This window comes from Panulirus ornatus, chromosome 30 (genome assembly GCF_036320965.1).
Source record: "Panulirus ornatus isolate Po-2019 chromosome 30, ASM3632096v1, whole genome shotgun sequence".
NCBI lineage: Eukaryota > Metazoa > Arthropoda > Malacostraca > Decapoda > Palinuridae > Panulirus > Panulirus ornatus.
In genome coordinates this window covers 21633192-21652574 of record NC_092253.1, presented here as the reverse complement: position 1 = coordinate 21652574, position 19383 = coordinate 21633192, and the positions used below count along the sequence as shown (strand labels likewise).

The following is a 19383-nucleotide window of genomic DNA, read 5'->3' as shown; positions in this document are numbered from 1 at the left end:
ATGTCCTCACTTGGCCCCCTTTTCTGCTTCCCTTTTGGAAAATTAGAAACAAAAAAGAGAGGGAAGGATGGATGCGTTGTTTTATGATGCAAAAATGAGGACATAATAATAATAATGTAATGAACTAGGAATATAGGGTTCCTTGGTCTCCCTTTAAATTCACCACTTTCTTCCAAGCCTTTTACAATTAACTTGTCATTTTGAGAGGAAGAGGGAGCAAAAATTGTTACAGAGGTTTATACCAGTCTGCAGACACCAGATGATAAATACTTTTTTCATCTTTTTTTTATTTAATCTTTCCCTGCTGTCATACATTTTTAAGAAAAATAATCCTAGATATGGAAACTTAAGGTATAAGGTATTGCCTCAATAAAAAAGCTGCATAAGAGAAGGACATTGTTATTTTCAAATTTTACTGGAGAATTCACAACCCTCAGGAATACAACGAAAGGGTGAATCAAAATCTATTTGATGCAATTTAATGCTGAATTTCTTAACATACAATACAAGCTCCTTGAATTTCCAAATAATCATACTTGTGTGCAGAGTAGTACACTAAACCATATGGTTAATAAGCAATAAGTAATAATCAAATAACAGATGGCACCTTTATTCAAATGGTCTTTATCTGTCCATGAGAATAACTTGATATGACCAACATATATTAAACCACATCTAATCTATCTATCTATATCTCTGACACCTTTTCCATTCTGGAACTCTCTCAAGGTGGTGGCCATAGCAATAGTCTCCAAAACTAGTGAGCTCTAATGCTGCTGCTTTGCCTTTAGTGCCTCATCCTTTATCAGGCTATGGGCAGAGGGCAAGCCTATACGTAACTATGCTAAATGAATATTGGAAAGACAAAATCACAGCCAAAAATTATCAGTAAGAGCAAGTTAAGCATTTTCCACCAAGATGTATCTACACCTAAATAAAACAGATATACTTGTAGGCATGTTGCAATGGTTTTCACACTTAAGTAGTAACTTAAATTCCATAGGGCTCATAAGATAGTATGTAAGTTAAAACTGCATCACAGTCACCTATTGAGAATTTACCTTGAAGCAAATTTTAGATAATAAGGTAAAAATAATGTTATCCAAAGTAATACTATTCTTACTTAGTCATGGTATATATCAATATATGAAAAAACTAAAATACTAAAATCTGAATCACAGAAATGAACTAGAAATGACTGCATTTCATTATAATACTCCAGCACTGTAAATCTAAAACAAATCTTGAACATAAGAAACTTCTATTTAGTATAAAAAATTTACACATATATAAAAATAATCTACAGATCTACTACTATAACTGTAGATATACTATTTAATACTATTCAGCTTGTAATTATACACTTCCACAGTAATTTACATTTTGTAGGCCATATAAGACTGTTAGTAATCTAGGCTTGGACCAAAATCACCAGTTGCAAATACAGTTTAAGGCAAAATATAAAAGGTTAGGTGTAAAAATGTTTCTCACATGGAAGAAATTACGTATCAGTTGGACCTAATTTTCAATCTATATCATCCTGAGGTTGTAGAGGACCAGGTAACAGATGATAGGAAAGAACCAGAATGTTTCTATAAAACTGTTGAATGTAATATATCATTTCTAGAGTTAAATGTAACATTTCTACATACATCAGTGTGTCACATCCAACACTGTGGTTGTGCTAGAAATAAGAGCAGTATGTGACAAATACAAACATGACTTTCATGTTGTCCAAAAAGGATTTCTACGTTCTTCCCTGTTTTCTCAAGGTAAGCAAGGGTTGCTCTACACGTACACGTGCTAGTCACACCCCTTCCTCCCACTCATTTCTAAGTGTGCCTACTTTAATGTCTTTGAATATATTTGTTATTCACTACAAACACTGTGCTTGAGGATCAAATAGAGTGTGACAAATCAACTTCACGTTAAAGAGAAAGAAATAATAAGACCTCCATGTTCTACCCTCTTATTTCAAGCTGCCAGGCATGTCAGCCACACCCCTTACATCCACTTAACTAATCATTCCACCCGGCTAAAACTGAAGCAGTTTTGTTACTTTTTGTGCAGTTCCTTTTACTTCTGCATGTCAATCTCTCAATTCAAACAGGATGGGATTTCTGAACTTATACTACCATTTAAGGTCATGCTATACAAACATATCAGACAAAAACTCATATATTACAAGGGGTATTACAAAAATTAACAACAAATTACTGCAATTCACCATCTATCTACATCTCTGATGCCCACTCCAATTGGAACTCCCTCTAGTGGGTGGTTATGGCATTAGAATCTCCATATCTAGTGAACTCCAGTGCTGCTTCTTAGCCTTTAGTACCTCATGCTTAACAGGCCACTGGCAAAGGGCAACTCAAGTGCAGCCTTTGCTGATAATCAAATACTGCACACTCAAATTTTGAAGAGTAAAAACTTCAATATAACATTATATATAAAATCTGCAGATACATAAAAACTACAGTAATAGTTTATAAATCTAATTAAAATACTAAAAATGTTCAAGTTCTTGCAACTGTTTGGTAATATACCTCCACAATAAAGAAACCATTTATTGTGCATATTTTAATGAGTTCTAGGTGTCCACATACTACCAATCCTGGTCACCACCTCCAACCCAAGGATAATATATTACTCTGATAAAAGTTTTGAGGAATCATCAAGTCTTTTACAACAATGAAAATAATACAAATGACTGGCACAATCATAGTAAAAATACTAACAGTAAAAACTTTCATATAACATTATACATAAAATCTGCAGATACATAAATACTACAGAAACAGTTTATATATCTAATTAAAATACTAAAAATGTTGAAGTTCTTACAACTGTTTGGTAAAATATCTCCACAATAAAGAAATCATTGTGCATAACTTAATGAGCACCAGGTGTCCACATACTACCGATCCTGGTCACCACCTCCTACCCAAGGATAATATATTACTATGATAAAAACTTTGAGGAATCATCAAGTCTATTACAATAATGAAAATAATACAAATGATTGGCACAATCATAGTAAAAATACCAAAAACTGTAGCTGCACATAACAGGAAACCACTGCAATTGTAATAGAAATTAAACCAATATACTTCACTTTCCAAAGGAAGTATTATAAGCATCATTGGAAGTTCAATATGAAACTAAACATATGACTGTGTAGAAATATAAGATGAAGAAAATGAATGGGAAGCATTCAGTTTGCTCATCCAAGATTTATAAGCTAGACACTGACCACACGTATACTGAAGAATCATTTGAAGGATTGTCTCACACTTCAAGACTGTTGTTTTCCTGCATCCGACTATTTTGTATTTCCTTTTTATTCTACACTTTTCTATCATATATGCTACAATACCTCTACTTTCCTTCTCGAATGTACCTGATAAGACAACTACCATTCATTTTAAACTTTATTCCGAAGTAAAGATGACACTAGTAGGCAGTGTTGGTAGGCAGCCAACAACTAGAAAGGTGTACTACCAGTACTAACTGCCTTGGTATTGGGAGGGTTAGTGACAGCTGTGTAGTGAGCCAGCACTTCAGTGGTTGTTTAAGCTGCACTCCTATAACCCAGGTAACTGTCTTTTCTTTCTGCCTCACCCATACATACACTACTGGTATCCTGTCCACAAAAATATAATCTCTCCATTTCACACATAACACTTGACATCACTTAACTCACACAGTTCATTCTTCGTAATTCTAGATTTTCATGTGGTGAGCGCTATGAGCTAGACCTGCCTTTCAGCAAGATGGTACGAGCAGTAGACAGAAGTAATAGGTAGGAACATTTAGGTAGGAGCAATAGATAAAAACACTGGGTAGAAATAGTCAGAATGAACATTAGGTAGGAGCCCCTGCAAACACTGCCCTAGTCTTGCCCTCTGCCAATGGTCTGTCAAAGGTGAGGCACTAAAGGCTAAGAAGCAGCACTGAAGTTCACTAATTATAGATGCTATTTCCATGGCCATCCCCTTGACAGAGTTCCAGAAAGGAACAGGCATCAGTCATATATACAGATAAATAGACAAATGACACTTTCTTTAATGATGTGTGAGCCAAACCAACATAAAAAATTCTGCATTAAAATTTCCAAGAAAGCTGGGATCCTCAAGACTTAGTGGAGATGATAATGAATTAGATTGCTTGTTAAATTTCAGCATGCATAACCCTATCACAATGTCATACAAGATGTTATGACATACAACAAAAATACAAAAAAGGCTATATAATCATATCCTGTTAAGCATACTGAAACATTCCCAAATGAAAATGTAAGCTTTCCAGTATAATGGTAATTTTCATCCAACTGTAATCATCGCACTGATAGAGAAGTAAAAGTACAATGAGAGGCACGAGTACAGTACAAAACACAATGGGACCAGAGTGATGATGAAACTGATTGAAGCTCAGACATAGTTTCGCAAAAGTATGAAGCCATGACAGCACCTACTCATTTAGTGAATTGTTTAAATATCTTGCCAACTGTCTGAAAAGAATCTATAAAAAATATGATCAAATTTATACTTCAGTTGCTCTCAAATGGGAACAAAAATTGGAAAACCTTCCTAAAATAATTATACATCTTAAAAGTTATAACTTCCACCTGTTTTGGAGACTTTTACATATATTTATATATTTATGAACGTAAATACATTACTTTCTTGATAATTATTCATCTCTAGGAAACATAAGTAAACAGAATATTAGGATTCATGTATTACCCATTTTAGATATATAATCAAAACATGAAAAAATATCTAAATGCTACAATGTATGTGTCAGTGATGTATGGACGTGAGGTTATTCATTGATGTGTAAGTCTTTGGCTACAACATATGCTGCTACATGCATCATGGAGTCCTTGTTAGCTTCATAAACAGCAACTGCTTGTTGCCGCATTTCTTTCCACTCATAGAAGTCTCTGGTGAATTAAAAGAGGATATTAGTGCCCATTGCTAAGACAAATCTGAAGTATAACAAATTTTGGGGGTAAAATAGCATTCAACCATGTCTAATGGTGTTGCAAGAATAAATGTATGTAGACAGAGAAATGGGTACAGTACATGGGAGAGGAAATTAAGAGACAAATTTGTATATAGGAGAAAGATATTACAAAGAAAGGTCAATGGGTCCTATGGTTTCGGTGCATTACACATGACAGCTAGAGACTGAGTGTGAACAAATTTGGCCTTTTTTGTGTTTTCCTGGTGCTACCTCGCTGAAATGGGATAGTGATGCTGTTTCCTCTAGGGTGGGTTGGCACCGGGAATGGATGAAGGCAAGCAAGTATGAATATGTACATGTTCGCTATTTCCCACATTAATCAGGTAGCATTACAAACAGAGGACTGAGCCTTAAAGGAAAATATCCTTATCTGACCCCATTCTCTGTTCCTTCTTTTGGAAAATTAAAAACGGGAGGAGAGGATTTCCAGCCCCGTTCCCTCCCCTTTTAGTCGCCTTCTATGACAAGTAGGGAATATTTGGGAAGTATTCTTTCTCCCGTCTCCAAGGATAACATATCAGTTCCTTCTTTTGGAAAAAAAAAAAGTAAAAGCACATAAAAGCAGGATCACAGATAAAGTACTGAATAATACTGTAAAAAAGCTGGGGTAAAACTGCTGTGCAGTGGATCTGGAAAATGTGTATGGAATCACGGAAAAGTGAGGTTCCTCATAACTGGACGACAGCTGTGTTGTTTGCTAAATGAGGAAGAGTTGGACAGAATGGTGATGATAAGTTAGGATAGAGGAAGCTGAAAGTGAATGTGAATACAAGTTAAACATTTTTTTTTTTTTTTTTTTGCTTTGTCGGTCTCCCGCGTTTGCGAGGTAGTGCAAGGAAACAGACGAAAGAAATGGCCCAACCCACCCCCATACACATGTATATACATACGTCCACACACGCAAATATACATACCTACACAGCTTTCATGGTTTAATGGTTTACCCCAGACGCTTCACATGCCCTGATTCAATCCACTGACAGCACGTCAATCCCGGTATACCACATCGATCCAATTCACTCTATTCCTTGCCCTCCTTTCACCCTCCTGCATGTTCAGGCCCCGATCACACAAAATCTTTTTCACTCCATCTTTCCACCTCCAATTTGGTCTCCCACTTCTCCTCGTTCCCTCCACCTCCGACACATATATCCTCTTGGTCAATCTTTCCTCACTCATTCTCTCCATGTGCCCAAACCATTTCAAAACACCCTCTTCTGCTCTCTCAACCACGCTCTTTTCATTTCCACACATCTCTCTTACCCTTACGTTACTTACTCGATCAAACCACCTCACACCACACACTGTCCTCAAACATCTCATTTCCAACACATCCATCCTCCTGCGCACAACTCTATCCATAGCCCATGCCTCGCAACCATACAACATTGTTGGAACCACTATTCCTTCAAACATACCCATTTTTGCTCTCCAAGACAATGTTCTCAACTTCCACACACTCTTCAAGGCTCCCAGAATTTTCGCCCCCTCCCCCACCCTATGATCCACTTCCGCTTCCATGGTTCCATCCGCTGCCAGATCCACTCCCAGATATCTAAAACACTTTACTTCCTCCAGTTTTTCTCCATTCAAACTTACCTCCCAATTGACTTGACCCTCAACCCTACTGTACCTAATAACCTTGCTCTTATTCACATTTACTCTTAACTTTCTTCTTTCACACACTTTACCAAACTCAGTCACCAGCTTCTGCAGTTTCTCACATGAATCAGCCACCAGTGCTCTATCATCAGCGAACAACAACTGACTCACTTCCCAAGCTCTCTCATCCACAACAGACTTCATACTTGCCCCTCTTTCCAAAACTCTTGCATTCACCTCCCTAACAACCCCATCCATAAACAAATTAAACAACCATGGAGACATCACACATCCCTGCTGCAAACCTACATTCACTGAGAACCAATCACTTTCCTCTCTTCCTACACGTACACATGCCGTACATCCTCGATAAAAACTTTTCACTGCTTCTAACAACTTGCCTCCCACACCATATATTCTTAATACCTTCCACAGAGCATCTCTATCAACTCTATCATATGCCTTCTCCAGATCCATAAATGCTACACACAAATCCATTTGCTTTTCTAAGTATTTCTCACATACATTCTTCAAAGCAAACACCTGATCCACACATCCTCTACCACTTCTGAAACCACACTGCTCTTCCCCAATCTGATGCTCTGTACATGCCTTCACCCTCTCAATCAATACCCTCCAATATAATTTACCAGGAATACTCAACAAACTTATACCTCTGTAATTTGAGCACTCACTCTTATCCCCTTTGCCTTTGTACAATGGCACTATGCACGCATTCTGCCAATCCTCAGGCACCTCACCATGAGTCATACATACATTAAATAACCTTACCAACCAGTCAATAATACAGTCACCCCCTTTTTTAATAAATTCCACTGCAATACCATCCAAACCTGCTGCCTTGCTGGCTTTCATCTTCTGCAAAGCTTTTACTACCTCTTCTCTGTTTACCAAATCATTTTCCCTAACCCTCTCACTTTGCACACCATAAGTAGCTAAAAAGTAAAGGATGTTAGACTGTAACAACAATTTGCATGATGAAGATCTGGAAGCTGTGGATGAACCTAAATATTGGGAATTTAATAAGGGAAAGGTGAGCTAGAAAGTATAGTCATTCAATAGAGAAAAATCTGGAATGCACCGAAAGCTCCAGTGAATGATAAAATATAGCGTAAAATGGATAATAATCTTGCATGAATGATTACCTATCCTAACAGTGATGTAAGGATGTGAAACCCAAGAGTACACAGATCAAGCTAAGTTAAAACTATGAGCAGAACAGTAAATAATTTGCTCATTATAGTTGGAATAATGACAGGCAGAATGCTATGCAAAGGTTAAATGGGGCATGAGTTTGAAAGAATACTTGGAGGAAGTAAAGTGCTTTAGATAAATGGAAGTGGACATGACAGCAAATGGATGCAAGTCATAAGGTTGGTGTGTGTGTTGTATTGTGTGTGTGTGTGTGTGTGTGTGTGTGTGTGTGTGTGTGTGTGTGTGTGTGTGTGTGTGTGTGTGTGGGGGGGGGGGGGGGTTTGGGAGCATTGAGGGATGTGTGAAGGCGGCAAAGGTATAGTCCCACTGAGGTTGTATGGATGTGTGGCATGGGCTCTTTATGAGAATGCATGAAAGATGGTGAATGTGTTGGAAGCCAACTGACTGATGTCACAAGGACTGATCAGGTAAAAATTTTTGGGTATGAGAGAGGTGTGGTAAAAAAAATAAAGTACAGTTGAGAAAGCTGAAGAGGGTTTGTTGAAGTACGTTGGGCATACGGAGGGAATGACTGCAGAAAAACTGACAAAGATGATAGTGTCAGAAGTAGAGGTACAAACAGAAGGGGTATCAAACTGGAGAGCGAAGGATGGAGTGAATAAAAATATGCAGGAGAGTGAAAGACATACACTGGATAGGGTGAACTGGAGTGATGAGATATGCTGGGGCTAATGCAATGTCAACGGACTGAACCTGGTCACATAAAGTAGCTAGGGGAAACCACAGACAGGTCTGTGGGTTCTGGTTGTGTTTACAGGCTTATGGTTTCAGTGCATTACATTATATAAAATGATGTGAAAAGGTTATGCAGAGTAAAGTCTCTAGAATGATACGGGGATATATGTTTAGGATAGTACAGTCATGTAGAATGTATAGCATATAAGGGGCTGGTCAAAAAGTTATACTGAACTGAAGGATAAGGCATAAGGAAAAGAAGTAGACCAACAAAGAGATGGACAAAAGTGGTGTGAGAATAGGACTCAATATGGACACAAGTGGAAAATATATTCAGTGTGTAAACTGATAAGACATAAAGCACTTTTATGAGTGTGAAAGAAAGTGTTTCACTTAAACAAATTAGGCATGGGTTTTGGATATATGTGATGTTGCAGGAGCTGTATGTACCTGATCCAACTCATTAAACTGGGAATGGAGTAATGAGAATAGATGAAAAATTGTGTTTTAATTTCCCCTATGAACAAGTGCTCTAACAGCTGCTCATAGTGCACAGTCTGAATGTTGGAATCAAGCACAATCACTGCTATTCTGATAAACAAATTTCACTGGCCTGTGGATGATCAGGTCATATAGAATCTGAAGTAACCATTCCTAAACATTTCCTCTAATGCTTTTCCTTTCATTAATCTATGTCTGTCTACCCTCCAGATCTTTTCATACCTCATCCTTCATTCTGTCACCTTTACTGATAGTGCTTCATCCTCCATTCTGTCATCTTTACTGCTGGTGCTAACTGAATGCTAATGATGTTTACTCTTCCATTCACAGACCAAATTTCTATAATATAGATGTTTCTCATTCTCTGTCAAGCAGCTATATCCCAAGCAAGAGTGTTAGCTGCCTAAGATACTTAATGTGACAAGATGATAGGAGTGCAAAGAAACTGTAAATACTTTTCATAAGCAAAAGTATCTTTGCTGTATTTGTTACTATTGAATTTCTGATTAATCTGTTTGTCCCATAAAATTACAATGGATCAATTTATATTCCTGATGTTTATATTGCTCATGGTATTCTGGGTTTGTCCTAGGTAAGAATTTTCAGACATACAGCAAAAAAGTTTGTAACAACACTATTAACAAATTTTTTTGGAAAGTCTTAAAAATTCATTGTGATGAAGAGTGAAAGCAAAGTTTTGAAAAACTGCTTTAAACAAAATAGGTAAAAATAATAAATAATGATTGAATAACCTGGGTATGCAACAAGAATGATGTGAGAAGAATGAAAAACAAGTTGGGTTGTAAATGATAATAATTAGTGGTTGTAGGAAATAGATTCATATGAAACATGTTAAAGAGGTCTATAAATGATTTTACAAAGACCAGTTTGTCTATGATAGGCAGTATGAGTAAAAGCTGCTCACTTATGTCTGAACCTGACAAACTACTTACCTATATATGGGCCTAACAAACTTCATGCGCCCTTGTTCAGTGACAAACTTAAGTGCCTCATCTACACTGTTATTCCAGTGAGCTTTAAGACCCAAACGCAACCAGCGGAATTTGATCTCTGAATTGTTGCGAGATGACATGTTATACAGTTCATCCATCTTTTCAAGCTTTATCACTGGTAAGGGTTCCTCCTCTAACAGCTGTGCAAGCCACTCACGTACCTGAGGATCATTGTTTACTATTACAAGATCTTAATGAAACATTACCCAATTAACAAGTCATATTGATAGATATGGGATTAATTTCTCCTAGATGTTAAATACTACTACGATTAATACTCATCTAAGCACATCTGTGTTTGCTCTGAGCACCTCTGAAAAATGTACTGTTGGTAAGTGGTTCAAATAAATAATCATCCCAAATGTCAACTCAAAATTCTATCTCATGTACATGTGCCATTTAGACAACAGTATGAAGATAATTATACACTTAACTCAGTCTGTAAAACTCAATAGTTCTAATACATCTCAGAAAAGAGGACAGGGAAAGAAAGAACTCTTAATACAATTAGCATAGTGTATGTTTTGAGGAAATTCCTGACCTGACCTCAAAAAAGTTTTCTCAGTTTTATCTATCATGCTTATTGCTAGGACACTAGAAAACTTGGAGGGAAAGAAAAAATTCACATACAAGGAGTTACATCAGTTGTATCAGCCAAAAGACTGAGTAGGAAATAGGAAACCACAATAAATTACACTGAATTAGAAGACAGTGATATCACCACATACCTATCATCAGAGAGAGAAACTCTCAAATGAAGATATGATATTAACATATCAAGACTGGCTACAAGAGATGAGGAAGAGGAAATGGAAGCAGATCATGCAAGTGTCTTTCCAACAAACCTGCTGTCTTCAGCTTTCTCCCATTCTGACAGGGCTCTTCAGATATGACATGATAACAACCCAAACTGTGAATGGAATCTTAAAGCAGAACAGTATTTTGAAGAAACTTCCATTGTGCTGCAATTTGCATTCCTGACTGAGAAGCATTCATGGTGCTCCCCAGGGTTGAGCCCATAGGTATGAATCCTGTTTGTACCAGTCGGTCCACCAAGCTGTTCATCCACCCCTAGGCTGTTTGCCTGGTGCTACCTCGCTGATGCAGGGGGTGGTGATGCTGTTTCTTGTGTGGCGGGATGGTGCTGGGAATCGATGAAGCCAGGCGAGTATGAATATGTACATATGTATACATGTATTATACATATGTGTATAAGTTGATATGTATATGTGTGTGTATGGGAGTGTATGTATATATGTGAATATGGGTCTTTCTTCATCTGTTTTCTGGTGCTATCTAGCTGACATGAGATATGGCGATTGAGTATTATAAATAATAAAATAAGTAATGTATGTATATATATATATATTCCTACGAGTCCATGGGGAAAATAAAACATGATAAGTTCCTAAGTGCACTTTCATGTAATAATCACATCATCAGGGGAGACACAAGAGAGAAATATAACGGTGAGTTGATATACATTGAAGAGATGAAGCAAGAGAAATAAGACATGGAGAATCTTTTAGCACCAACAGGGAAACCACTGTCAACAGTACCAAATAAAATATGCCAAACTTAAAAGATATTTACGGGATGATCAATACAAAACTTACTTTATCATATACAGGATCCTACTCCTTTCCCTCCTCTACCTCATACAACTTACCTGATTGGATGTCATATTCCTGAGATCATCACAATGGAAAGGACACTTTTTTGCTGGATCCCACTCAACCCACCGTTTGCGAAGATTTTTACAAACATGAGCCAGCTCTTCATCAAACCTGTAAATTTAGGATAATCTTCCTTAGTTACTATTTCAAGTATTTTGCAACAAAACTTAATGATCTAGAACAATCAATCAAACACCCAGCAAAAGTTCCAGACCATCATGACCACTTTTCCAACACACTTGATCTCATCTTTGCCTATGACCTCTTCCACTACTCTTAACCACTGCTAACCACATAGGATCCTCTGACTATAACCTATCTCCATCACTTCTAACTGGGAATGCAAAATCCCTGTTCCTGCCCCTTGATATGCTAATTTTTGCATTTTAAGTGCTCAGCAGTCATCTTTGCATAGCTTCCTTCCTGACTTTCCTTGGAATGGGCATTCCATCACCAGCTGAGATGCCCCCAGCTGTGCTGACCTTACAGCAGAGGTTACCTAAGCTGAGGTGGAGTCCTAAGTCCTTTCAACCAAATCCTCCTCCCTATAGATCTAAGTCTGATCAATCATACTTTGAAGACATTTACATTATGCTAGCATATTGGGCTATAAAACTCATCCCTTCATCTGAGTTCCATCCCACTTTTTTCCTCAGAATCACCACAAAGCTGTTGTTCATAAATTCAAACACACCTTTATAAAAAGAACATTTGCTGACTTGACCTCTAGTGATAAATCTTTCTGGTTCTTAGATAAATGCATCACTGGTAACAGACACAGTTAAGACTTTTTCCTCTCATCTGACCAGATCAATATACAGCTAACTCTTCAGCAGATATAGCTGTTCATAATTACTCCACAAACTTTTTCTGATAAGGTCCTGATGTTATCCATCATCATTTTCCTAGGACTCTAGCAGCCTTAAAGATACAATACATTCAGTAGCATGGACAAGATGGACTCCTTTGAAATGAGAAGTTCTTTGACAAGATTATATTCTTTATGTGTGTGTTTAAATATAAATGACCTATCACTATCTGGCCAAGGACCTCAGGTCTACCATGTTCCTCAGCTGAAGTGATCAGTAGTTTGGTACACATCCTCATGTTCACCGCAACTTTTTATCCCTGATTATGGCTTGCAATTCAGTCAAAAGCTTGAAACTTTTGAGTATATTTTTCCACTGAGTTTCCTCATTATATATTATTCAGTTTATCTATTATACTTAATCGTCGTCTCTCGTGTTAGCAAGGAAGTGCAAGGAAACAGATGAGGAATGGCCTAACCCACCAACATACACATGTATATACATAAACGCCCACACATGCACATATACATACATATACATTTCAACGTAAACATATATACATACACAGACATATTTACACATGCACATATTCATACTTGCTGACTTCATCCATTCCCATCGCCACCGCGCCACACATGAAATAGCATCCCCCCTTCCAGTGAGGTAGCTGGGGGCTGGAAATCCTCCCCTCTCATTTTTTACTTTTCCAAGAAAAACAAAAAAAGGAACAGAGAAGGGGGCCAAGTACAAATATTCCATCCAAGGCTCAGTTCCCTGTTCTTGACGTTATCTTGCAAGAGTGGGAAATGGCAAATAAGCATGGGAAAAAAATATATATTTTTACACTTAATGAGATGTTTGAGGACAATATGTGGTGTGAGGTGGTTTGATCAAGTAATGAAAGGGTAAGAGAGATGTGTGGTAATAAAAAGAGTGTGGTTGAGAGCGCAGAAGAGGGTGTTTTGAAATGGTTTGGTCACATGGAGAGAATGAGTGAGGAAAGATTGACAAGGAGAATATATGTGCCAGAGGTGGAGGGAATGAGGAGAAGTGGGAGACCAAATTTGAGGTGGAAAGATGGAGTGAAAAAGATTCTGAGTGATTGGAGCCTGAACATGCAGGAGGGTGAAATGCATGCAAGGAGTAGAGTGAATTGGAACGATATGGTATACCGGGGTTGATGTGCTGTCAATTGATTGAACCAGGGCATGTGAAGTGTCTGGGGTAAACCATGGAAAGTTCTGTGGGGCCTGGATATGGAAAGGGAGCTGTGGTTTTGGTGCATTATACATGACAGCTAGAGACTGAGTGTGAACGAATGTGGCCTTTGTTGTCTTTTCCTAGCGCTACCTCATGCACATGTGGGGGGAGGGGGTTGTCATTTCATGTGTGGTGGGGTGGCGACGGGAATGAATAAGGGAAGACTATGAATTATGTACATGTGTATATATGTATATGTCTCTGTGTGTGTACATATATGTATACGTTGAGACGTATAGGTATGTATATGTGCGTGTGTGGACATGTATGTATATACATGTGTATGTGGGTGGGTTGGGCCATTCTTTCATCTGTTTCCTTGCGCTACCTCACTAATGTGGGAGATAGCGACAAAGTATAATAAATAAAATAAGATACTTGATTGCTGTTTCCTGCATCAGCGAGGTAGTCCCAGGAAACAGAAGAATGGCCCATCCACTCATATACACACACATATCTATATATGTGAAAGCCCATACAGGTACACAACATACGTATAAGTATACATATCAAAATATACACATATACATATACATACAGATATATACATATATACATACACCCATATTCCTACTTGCTTGCCTTCAACCATTCCTGGCGCTACCCCGTCCCACAAGAAACAGCATCTCTACCCCGCTTCAGCAAAGTAGTGCCAGGAAACAGACAAAAAAAGGCCACACTCATTCACACTAAGTCTCTAGCTGTCAGGCGTAATGCATCGAAACCACAGCTCCCTATCCACATCCAGGCCCAACAAACCTTTCCATGGTTTACCCCAGATGTTTCACATGTGCTGGTTTAGTCCACTGACAGCACATTGACCTTGGTATACCAAATCATTCCAATTCACTCTATTCCTTGCATGCCTCTCACCCTCCTTTATGTTCAAGCCCCAGTCGCTCAAAATCTTTTTCACTCCATCCTTCCACCTCCAATTTGGTCTCCTGCTTCTCCTTGTTCCCTCATCCTCTGACACATATATCCTCTTTGTCAATCTTTCCTCACTCATTCTCTCCATCGTCCAAACCATTTCAACACATCCTCTTCTACACTCTCTACCACACTCTTTTTATTGCCACACATCTCTCTTACCCTTTCATAAAACTCAAAGAATAGCACTTATTTTAAAGCATAAGAAAACAAATTATTACAGACTTTGGTTTAATGGGTGGCATGCCCGGAGTGTGCCACCAAGCTTCCCAATCCACAGCATCAAAAACATCTTTCTTGTCCACAAAATATTCTAATAGGAAGCTGCGAAATATTTCAGAAGTAATAGACTGGTACTTGAACTTGTCCAGGTATGCCTTGAGGAAAGGCTCAAACTCACCTGAAAATAAAAAAGAAGTTTTGAAACATCATGAAAGACTTGCCGCTTTTAGCATTAATTAGTGTACCAATGAGATGCACTTGCTTTATCCACTACCTACTTGATTAAAGAGAGATTATCAATGTATACTTTAAAACACAAGTATAGCAATCCATACATAAGCATGGGGTTAGATGGTTTAAAGATTCTACAACACTTGTTGGCTATTAGGTATCAAAACAATAGGATACACTATCAATGACAATTACATATATTTATATACAGGGTTGATAGAGATGCTTTCTGAAAGGTCTTAAGAATATATGGCATGGGAGGTAGGCTGCTAGAAGCAGTGAAAAGCTTTTATCAAGGTGTAAATCATGTGTACGAGTAGGAAGATTTGAGAGTGATTTGTTCCCAGTGAAAGCTGGTCTGTGACATGAGTGTGTGATGTCACCATGGCTGTTTAATTTGTTTATGGATGGGGTGGTTAGGTAGCTAAATGCAAAAGACTTTTTGAGAGACAGATGGGTCAGTATGCAGTCAGTTGGGGATGAGAGGGCCTGGGGAGTGAGTCAATTGTTAATTGCAGAGGGGAGAAAATGCAGGGTTTGAAAATGTGTCTTGTACTATGATCTCCAAGAAAGATGTAGCTAAAGGAAGAAACTATCAGGGAAAGGAAGAAAATTCTTATGAAAGTACTTCAATGTGGGTATGTGGTTATAAAATCAAAGAATGCAGTGATAGTAATACGGAAGACTTTATACTATTCAGCACACTAGAAGTACTGTAAACTGAGAATATATGTGGGAGAGCTGGTAGGCTATATTTATCTGATCCCACAGTGCAAATGGGAGTGGGGCTACACTGGAAGACTGAAATTATTATAAATGGATTGAACATTTAACATGCTTCAAGTGGTATAATAAAATCCTGAAACTTATTCCTTATAAATTAGTTACAGTATATGTAACTTATCTGAATCAAACTATTTTGGTGGAGGTTTAAACAGCCTGCATAAAACCTTACATTTTCAGAAAACATTACTGGCTTTGGCTTTACAACTGACAATTTTATGGTTAATTGTTGAGATAAGAAGCAGAATTCCTTCAATGTTTTAACAAAAGCATACAAGGACAATGGTAAGTGATCCCAAGATAGAAGAATATGCACATGTATGCTGTAACCGAAGTTCTACGAAAGACTGAACACTTCACACGTACACCGATAAACATTAAAGGACTTAAACTCACTAGGTCCTCCAACAAGCGTCTCAAGGTACCAGAGGAATGTGTGTCCCTTTTCATATGGCACAGTTGAGAATGCATCATCTGGGTCAACTCCTGTTAGGTCTGGTACAAGACAAGTCAGCGGATCTTTCTCACCTCTTGTGCGTATCTTGAATAGAAATACAGAAAAAAAATTATTTGGGAAGCACCTGAGCAGCTTTCTTTCTATACTCAGTTGATTCTCCCACCAATGGTGGGTATTAACAGAAACAAACATTGGCCTCACTTAAAGACAGTGTTTCACACCACAACCATGTCATCTGTAAATGACAATTCACTTCCCAACCCCCCAAAACATAGAGCAGACCTATTCCTTGTTTTAAAACCCATGCATTAACCTCCCTCACCACTCCTTTACATGGAATGCAAAGGAAATGAATAGTTGAGTGAAAGAATGGGTAAAACATAATACTTTGAGGGGGTTTGAAGGGGTAGCTTGAGAGGAAAACCACCTGTAAAATGGGGACATACAGCAGAAGAGTACTGGAGGGAGAGAAATGGGGGAAAAATGATGTGTTTGAGGGAGCAATGTAAGAACTGGGATGAGTGAAAACTCTTTTGCCACTGCCATCCCCTTGCTAGGAGCTTCCAAAGGGAATGAGCATCAGAGATATAAGAGATAGCAACCATGCTGATAACTCATTCCCTTGATACAGATACATCTTTACCTGGAACCACTACCCTCCTATCTTCCTACCTACACACTTCACATTTACCCCCTATATTCATAGTATCTTCCAAAAGGCCTCTCTGTCAATGCTATAATATATTTTCTCCAGACCCAACAAGCCCACATATAACGTTTTTTGAAGATTCCAGTCACAGACAAAAGTCCACATCAAGCCCAGGCCCTAATTGAAATATATGGAGAATTATAAAAGGGAAAAGAAAAGACAAGGGAAAGTAATTACAAATTTTGGAGGAAATGAAAAACCTATCTTTTAATATATGCCAGGTCATAGTTATTGGGAAGGACATGAAAAGGTAGAAAGTCCCAAAACTTCATGGTGTAGGGAAGGAAGTAGTGATCAAAATGGCCCACTCTTGAATTGCCAATGGCCATGCAGTAACTGTGAAAAAGCAGCTTGCCGAGTACTGCGAGGTCTAGCTAGTGGTGGGGGCACACAAGCAGCCAGCTCTCAGGAGCAAAAACTAAATGCCAATACCACAGGGAAAATGAGCCCACATGACAATACACTTGAAGAAATCCATGACATTTCTATGAATCAAAACTCTTAATGCAAAACTCAACCAGCCATCCTAACTAGTGACACTGTCATTATCACCAGTTCCACCAAGTAATATAAATAAGCATAAAATTGGAAGCACTTAACCAATACAACAGAGGTAAATAATCTTTGACTCTAGTATCACCTTCAGATAAATACACATCTTAAAAGTGTGCTTTAAACACACACACATGCACTCTCATTATGTTAAAAGAAAAAAGAAAAGACCAAGGTAAAGTTTATAACTTATGAACTCACACATTCAGCCAAGTCCTTCCATCCTCCTATAGCTGAGAAGTTTCTTGTAGCCTCACCATGCATGCGTCCATCAATCTTACGCTCCACAAACATAGTGAAGCCTTCATTAAGCCAAAAATGTTCCCACTGGCTATTGGTAATCAAATTGCCTGTCCAGGAATGGCTGATCTCATGTGCAACTACATCAGCCAGAGAACGGTCTCCTGCCTGTAGATGATAGCAAATAAAAATCAATATAAGTTAACTTTCCAACTTACACATTCAGAAAGCTCCTTCCATCCTCCAAGGGCAGAAAAATGTCTTGCATTTTTTTCTTCGTGTAGGCATTCAACAATTTTCCTCTCGATGAATTTGGTAAAGCCCTCATTTAGCCAAAAGTCCTGCCAGCTGGAATTTGTCACTAGATTCCCTGTCCAACTGTGTGTTATTTCATGTGCAATGACATCAGTCAGTGAGCGATCACCTGCCTTAAATCATAGGAAAATTGAATATAAATATCAAGTTTTCAATAAATACATACCTAGGAAGAGATGAGAATGTCTTAGGAGGAGCTGACTGAGTATGTCAAGTTTTGATGCAAGGGAATGAATATGGGTGATGGATGATGTGAATGCAAGAGTGGGTGATGTTGCAGTTCTGGGTATATTTGAGGGGCATCTGGTAGTCACTGTGAGTAACAATGATCAACACCTTGTTGGAGCTCTGATCTGAAAAAGGACAGGTGATTAGGATTTTCTATTCTAAAAAAAAGGGGTGAATAGGATTAGGAGTCGATAGGTAAGAATACTTCCCACGTATTCCCTGCGTGTCGTAGAAGGCGACTAAAAGGGGAGGGAGCGGGGGGCTGGAAATCCTCCCCTCTCGTTTTTTTTTTTTTCTTTTTCAAAAGAAGGAACAGAGAATTGGGCCAGGTGAGGGTATTCCCTCAAAGGCCCAGTCCTCTGTTCTTAACGCTACCTCGCTAATGCGGGAAATGGCGAATAGTTTGAAAGAAAAAAAGAAAGGTATTGTTGGATTATGTACAACTTAATTGGCATGCAAAGGAGAGAATTTTGGATAAAGATGTATGGGGCGGGGTGTGTGTGTGTGTGTGTGTGTGTGTGTATGTGTGTGTGTGTGTAAGTGTGTGTCTTACTGTCTTGTTATTTTTGGTGGAGGAAAGGCTGAAAGTTTGTAATGACTTTAGTAAAAGAGAAAATGCTTTGGGTGGGAAGACAGAAGTAAAAGTAAGTGAGCTTTGAAAGGAAACTTGTACGAGAAGATACTAACAGAGATTAGGTGAAGATTTGCAAAAGATGAGAGTAAACAAACCTTGAGGAGTGGGTAAGGAATGTAAGGCATTTATGGAAGCAGTGCTTTCATGTGCAGAAGTGTGTGCCAGAAGGAAGGTAGGATGTAAGGATGTGAAAAAATGGTAGTAAGGGGTGAGATGAGGTATTTAAGTTGCTAATGAAAGAGAAAGAGACTAAGGAGGTACATGGGCATAACCTCCAGG

At 38.3% G+C, this 19383-nt stretch overlaps 1 protein-coding gene across 3 annotated transcripts in view; it reads right to left on the bottom strand.

Moving 5' to 3' along the window:
- Nucleotides 1-383: 383 nt before the first annotated feature.
- The window catches only part of LOC139758469 (leukotriene A-4 hydrolase), a 37555-nt gene continuing 18555 nt past the window's right edge, over nucleotides 384-19383 (bottom strand). The window contains exons 8-13 of one of the 3 annotated variants that reach the window (XM_071679913.1): nucleotides 18146-18355; nucleotides 16366-16510; nucleotides 14959-15133; nucleotides 11728-11845; nucleotides 9999-10219; nucleotides 384-4948 (exon numbers count right to left, since the gene is read on the bottom strand). In XM_071679913.1, coding sequence (XP_071536014.1) covers nucleotides 4828-4948; nucleotides 9999-10219; nucleotides 11728-11845; nucleotides 14959-15133; nucleotides 16366-16510; nucleotides 18146-18355 — 990 coding nt within the window. In that variant the 3' untranslated portion in view covers nucleotides 384-4827. Of the gene's footprint in view, nucleotides 4949-9998; nucleotides 10220-11041; nucleotides 11203-11727; nucleotides 11846-14958; nucleotides 15134-16365; nucleotides 16511-17888; nucleotides 18096-18145; nucleotides 18356-19383 lie in introns of those variants that run through there. The other 2 variants (XM_071679914.1, XM_071679915.1) reach the window with 2 other exon arrangements.